This window comes from Brassica oleracea, chromosome C4 (assembly GCF_000695525.1).
Source record: "Brassica oleracea var. oleracea cultivar TO1000 chromosome C4, BOL, whole genome shotgun sequence".
NCBI classification, from domain to species: Eukaryota; Viridiplantae; Streptophyta; class Magnoliopsida; order Brassicales; family Brassicaceae; genus Brassica; species Brassica oleracea.
In genome coordinates this window covers 17,468,755-17,474,913 of record NC_027751.1, presented here as the reverse complement: position 1 = coordinate 17,474,913, position 6,159 = coordinate 17,468,755, and the positions used below count along the sequence as shown (strand labels likewise).

The window sequence follows — 6,159 nt, the reverse complement described above, 5'->3', positions numbered from 1 at the left end:
GTACGTAGATCGTCCATCCGGGCGTTAAGTTGGTCGCGCAAATCGACGATAGGGTTGTCGTCTGGAGATGCTGGTGAGGATCTTTGACTCGGCGCGTGCTTGGTTCTTTTGGCGTTGTGCTCGACTCGGAGATCAGAGGGACCGGGAGTCTCGCTAATCCTCGGAGTGGCCTTTCGCTTGAGGAGCATACGTAAGTCCGACGAGTCGGGAGCTTCCTCGAGTTCACTCTCTTCATCCGATGAGGACTCTGGTTGGGCGCGAATAACTTCGATCCTTTGTCTGACCGCGGGTTGGTCTTCGTCTGCTGAGACGTCACCATCGTCATCCTGACGAGGGGTCTGCTCGGCATCCTTTGGCTTTTGGTCGTCTTGACGCGGTTTCCCCTGATTTTTTCGCTGATTCTTCCTATCCTTGTTCCTGCTCCAACTGCTTTCGCTTTTTGGTTTCGGAGGAGGGAGCTTAAGCTCGCCGCTTTCGATCGAAGAGAGGAACTGTGTGAAAAGTGTTTTGCACTCTGACGTGTCGTGGCCTTTGACGCCATGGAGCTTGCACGATTTGGTAAGTCCTGGAGGAGTCCGGGATGGACCCGCTACGGAATCGACCTGGGCGACTGCGGCGGCCGCCGTTGCTTGGGGGGATTCGCTCGGAGGATCTGTCTCTCGATGAAAGGTGTTCCATTTCTTCCCGTTTTCATCAACGATGTAGAGGAGACCATTCTTGCGGTTGTGTTTGTCGCTGGGAGCATGCTGACGAGGTTCGACGTGAGTAGTAGCAGCGTTTTTAGGTGCCAATTGCTTCGCCGAGTTATGCTTGCTCATGATGGCTTTAGTGTCCTCCTCCATACGGATGAAGTTTTGGGACCGAGCAACGGCATCATGTAGTGACGAGGTGGGAGTTCGATAGAGATCTTCTCGGAACTTACATTCTACCAGAAGATTGTTCCTCAGGGCGTCGACGGCGATGTGATCGGGAATGTTGATTCTTGACACGACCGACTTAAACCGTTCCATGTAATCACGAAGGCTCTGGTCCTTCGTTTGCTTAAGGTTCCAGAGGGTTGAAGCTGTTGCTTCGCGTTTGGTGAACACGATGTAAGTCTTGAGAAACGCCGAGGAGAGCTCTTTGAAGCTGCTAATCGAGTTCTCTTCGAGTCCCGAGAACCAAGTCAGGGCTTGTTCGTTCAATGTCTCGACAAAGAGTTGGCAGTATCCTGCGTCTCTTTCCTCGGGATCAAGTCTAGCTCTCGCCACCGCGATGTTGAAAGCCGTCAAATGCTCGACGGGATCACCTCCTGGTTTGTACCCTGGGAGGCGCAACTTGTCCATTTCCCGCAGCTTGACCTCCGTCAGTTCTTCGGTAAAAGGTGTGCGTGATGTTAAAGCAATGACGCTATCAATCTTAGGAGCTGCGCTGGTTGCTTGGTGGATTCTCGAGCTCATTTGTTAGAAATTTAACTTGAGCTCGGCAATCTCTCGGATAGTTGAGGGATCGGACGCTGCTGGAAGAGCATCGGTGACGAGGGTCTCTGCAGGGTCAGCTGGGTTCAGGGGTTTGTATTGAAGAGGTGACGACGGAGTGGTTGCGAGCTGCCGGTGGACGCGTTGAGGGCAGCGACGATGGCGGCGAGCTGGTCATTTGTCGTCTTTTGGACCTCTTCTTGATGGGCGAGTCGAGCTATGACTGAACTCATGAACTCCGACGAGAGAAGGGGAGGAGGCGGAGGAGGTGTGAGTGCCGGCTCCTCTCCTGAGGTATTTGGGTTCGTACCTCCGGTGGTCATTTCGGTAACCTTGTGGTCGTGGGTTCGAGCCCCACGGTGGGCGCCAATTGTTTAAGGTGAGTTTGGTCTTAGGTGAAGTAAACAATACTAAAAATGTGTCGAACAGAGGCGTTTATTAGATTTCGAGATGAGGTTACAAAGGTGGAGAAAGTAATGGCAAGCCGGAGCTCGTGAGAGCTTAAACCGGAAAAGTACAAATAGCAGAGAGATGATTGTACGGACAATAAACCCTAATCTCGCCGCTAAGTTTGTGTAGCCAAGTGTCGATCCCCTTTCTCCTTTGTTTTCCTCTCCTTTTATAGTCTTTATCCGATCGACTTAACCTAATTCATTTTTAATTGATTGGGCCTTGTCGAGTGAATGCTCGTCCCGAGTTGCTAAGTCGATCATGCTCTGTCTGCTCTCTGTTCGACTAAAAGCAGTCTATCGGATTGGACCTTTTGTTCAATGGGCTTTGTGATGGGTTCAATCCATCCCCAACAGGTATTTTAAAAAAATATATATAAGATGAATAATTAATTTGAATACGCAGTTTAATGTACATTTTTATATTTGGTCAAATGTTGAAGAGTCATATTCGTTCTCCTCTTCCGTACGCAGATATTTTCACTAAAAGTCTACCGACGACGCTGTTCCTATGTTAGGACTGAGGGAGGATAAGGAGAATATTCTTTTCGTTTTTAAGCCAAGTCAGAAATATGATAAGTTAGACTATATTTCTCAACTAATGTAACCGTATCTTGTATATATTGTGGAGTGAATACAAGAGTACATTTGAGGGAAAAGATTTTTACTTCCAATTAGAGTGTCAACGTCCTGAGAAAGCAAGGCATTTCATGGCTGTAGAAAAGTTTCTTGAAAAATGAAGCATGGGGTTTACAGTTTCCTCTTGGTGACGTCAGTTTTCATCTAAAACACAAATGAAAATTTAAACAATTTAAACCAGTTTCGGTTTTGGCGCTTGATTTAGAGCCAGTGGTTGCGGAGAATTCTTCTTAGTGTCTGTTTTTGACAAGAGAATCACGTCACTGATGAATCACAATCATTTCAGTGTGTTGCAGGACCATAAGGGAATTATGTGGCTGTATATTTGCTCAAAGGAAACAATGGATCAGTCACAAGTACATTTTCCCTTTGGCGTTGTCTTTTTCCATCTGATTTCCTAATCCCAGTCGTATAGAAGACCAGAACTGCAGCCAAATCTTATCATGGGAATTCTCCTATCATGAGCTTGAAGTCAAATTTATTTTCAAAGGTGGGGAGTATTCAAGAGGATACTTATTTGCTAGTTGATTTTGGCTGTGTTGATTTGGAGATATGATAGAGAGCAAAAGGATAAAATTAGAGCTGTTGATACAAGAGATGTTTCAAATCAGAGTCTCAACAGTTTTTCAAGTGAAATACATGTTATTAATGCATCCCAAGGGCATTCTGTTACACATTCTGGTACAACAAGGGCAGAAGAAACAGAGGACCAGTAATATATGGGTTTGTCCAGAAATACTGCAACCTAATGTACAAGGAGGGTTGAGTGCGTGTGCTTCCAACTTACAAACCAGTTCGCCTCATTTCGCTTATGTCCTTGCTGTGCTTACATCTTGTAGAGTGATTGCTTTACTGATAGAGGCAGCAATGATGACGATTACATTCGCCATGAGAGTGTAATCGGATTCAAGTTTCAAAGCTGTTCGTGTGTCTTCTTGTATTCAAGGTTCTTATCAATAAAGGAGTTAGGGATTTGTAAATTCTATCAAATTCCCAGTAATTCATTCAAAGAGTAGCTATTTCCGCATAAAATAAAGTGCAAAACCAAACTAAAAGGTCTAAAATGTGAGAGGATGGACAAGTGTTGCCATATTATGTTAGATAAGCTTAAGAAGGAACAATCTACTCTTTGAGTGCTCTGTAAAACAATATAATATATGAAAACTCAAGGTAGTTTCCATGGAATTGGGCAAATATATAAGCAACAAAACATTATTTTTTAGAGAAAATTAATGTAAACTTCCCTATTTTTTATAACCAAGGGACATAGGTCGAAGCGTAGATTGATCGGATTCAACCTTTACATTATTCGGCCACCACCACTTGGTTTAATTAACACAAAACAATACAGATTATAACAGAAGAAATTGTAGCTGAAGACTATGTTTCTATCATCACTAAGCTTTTGTGTGACCAAGTTCAACATCTCTCGAGTGTGTAGTTTCTTCTACACCTTCCTTCAGAAATTCAAACTCCTCTTCTGTTAAGCTGTGTTTCACAGTGCTCAAAGCCTTTGCTGACTGTTTCTCCAATTCCATGGCCCAACTGTAGATCACCATCCCAACAATCGCAACAATCATGCCCGACACGTTTTTAAAAGTCATTGCAGAATCAAATAGGAGCCATCCGAGTGTGAGGATGCACACGGTTTTCATGTGACCTATAACCTGGAACGATACTGCTGAAAAGCGCCCGATGCAAAGGTACTGGCTTATGTTGCAGAACACAGCCAAGGCACATGAGAGAAGGATGAATAGCTGAAAAAAAAATGGTAGAATAATTAGACCGAGGGAAGGATAAATATAAACAAAGCAATAGCAGAGGAGGGGAGGGATATGATGCTTACAAAGCAACCAGAAGACATAGTGTAGTTGACAATGAACTTGCCACTGAGGAGATAATCAACAAAAGGGCCAACAAGGAGAAGCGAAAGAGCTTGAATGGGTGCTGTTTTACTCAACAATTCAAAAGAGCCAATTGAATACTTCTTCTGCTGGGAACCTATTAAAATCTGCTGCAGAGACGAGGAGAAAATGGCAACGCAAGCACAAACGAAACCTTTGGCATTAACTTTGACATCAGTGACAGTGCAAATAGCAACACCTACGACAACAACCACGACGGATAGTTTCACTAGTTTGGAGTATCGTTTGTTGTGGAGGATCCATTCCATGACACATACGACAGGAATCATGCTCAGCTTCGAGATCTATGCAACATACAGAGACGATTGATTCAGAGGAACCCAACATAATTGCCAATTTTGCTCTGAAAAGGGGGGAGTGATTAAGGAAACCTGGTAAAAGCCGACGGAGTTGAGCATGAGGCTGAAATTCATGGCGGCTATAGAGACATTGGCGACAATGGAGAACCAGATTAGCTCCCACATCGGGACATGTTTCGATGCCGACAGTCCCGTCGCGTTCGACACGAAACCGACCAATGCGGTTAGAGCAAAATGGAATCCGGTAAGAGTCGTTGCTGGGAGTAAATGGAATCATCAGATCTCAAATGATAATAAGAGAGAGAGAGATAGAGAGATCGGAGAACGAACCGAAACTAAAGGCGAAACCAGAAGCAGACATAAGCTGTTTATTGGCCATGATGATTCCAACGGAGCTGATCACATTCATTGCCCAGGCTCCCATGTCGGAGACCGCTGAAGATTTTCGCTCCTTCTCCGCAGCCATCTCTAATTCAGATCCCGATGACTGATCACGACTTTAGCCACCCTCCCCTCCCGAAAACAGCTTTGATTCACGCTTTATAGGACGCTCAACCTCTTTCTTCTTTCTACGATTCTTCACGTCCCATAAAAATAAATAAAATATCTCTTTCTCGAGGAGTGGACTCTGTATTTACATCAACTGTGTGATTTTATTGATTAGTGTTCTCTGGTAAAGTACAGTAGACAGTAGTGCCTTGTTCGATAAAATAACAATTCAGTGTGGACAATTTTGTATTAAAATCTACTATAGGGCTTTACCGAGGAAACAAAATGTGATTTGTCGTGAAACAATAGATTTAGAGCTGAATGTTTCTATCTCTCATTAATGAATAAATCTCTTTTATATAGGGGGATTACAAGATAATAAAAAGAAAAGTATCCAAAACCTAAACCAACTAGGATTATGAAAGACTACTAATACATAATATTGAAAGATTACAAAGAAATGAAATCCTAATCACACAAGGAAAATGAAACACATGTATGTGGCCACCTCTCTCTCTCCTCAAATGGCCGACACTCTCTCCCCTCTCTCTCTCTCTCCTACGGATGGGCCGGTTATGGACATCTATTAATTGATTTATAACACTCTCCCTTGGATGCCATAACCATACAGGGATTGTAATACGCTTAATGTTGCCTCATTAAAACCTTATCATGAAAACCCCAGTGGGACAAAAACATGATGAAGGAAAAAGAGTACAACACGTACTACTCCCCCTGATGAGAACCTCAGTGGAGGTCTTTCAGCCTACGCATCCCAATCTGATGCATGAGCTTCCTGAATCTACAGGTCGAAAGTGCCTTAGTGAATAAATCGGCCGAGTTATCACTAAGACCGTACTTGGATCACTTTGACCTCTCCGGTCTTTTGCAAATCGTGGGT

At 43.9% G+C, this 6,159-nt stretch overlaps 2 protein-coding genes across 2 annotated transcripts in view; both read right to left on the bottom strand.

Moving 5' to 3' along the window:
- LOC106338282 overlaps window positions 1-1,439 on the bottom strand; it is a 2,211-nt gene extending 772 nt beyond the window's left edge. The window contains exon 1 of the mRNA XM_013777299.1: window positions 5-1,439. Coding sequence (XP_013632753.1) covers window positions 5-1,439 — 1,435 coding nt within the window. The remainder of the gene's footprint in view (window positions 1-4) is intronic.
- Window positions 1,440-3,701: 2,262 nt separating this feature from the next.
- On the bottom strand, window positions 3,702-5,419 carry LOC106337340 (UDP-galactose transporter 2-like). Its single transcript, XM_013776439.1, has 4 exons — window positions 5,100-5,419; window positions 4,842-5,026; window positions 4,392-4,754; window positions 3,702-4,302 (listed from the first exon to the last, which is right to left on the bottom strand). The coding sequence occupies exons 1-4, from the start codon at window positions 5,233-5,235 to the stop codon at window positions 3,943-3,945; spliced, it is 1,044 nt and encodes a 347-aa protein (XP_013631893.1). The 5' UTR covers window positions 5,236-5,419; the 3' UTR covers window positions 3,702-3,942.
- Between the last annotated feature and the right edge of the window lie 740 nt (window positions 5,420-6,159).

Coding starts and splice junctions, on each gene's coding strand:
- LOC106337340 (XM_013776439.1), bottom strand. CDS start 5,235: ATGGCTGCGGAGAAGGAGCGAAAATCTTCAGCGGTCTCCGACATGGGA. Junction 5,027..5,099: donor TGGTTTCGCCTTTAGTTTCG/GTTCGTTCTCCG, acceptor ATTTACTCCCAG/CAACGACTCTTACCGGATTC. Junction 4,303..4,391: donor CTATGTCTTCTGGTTGCTTT/GTAAGCATCATA, acceptor TTTTTTTTTCAG/CTATTCATCCTTCTCTCATG.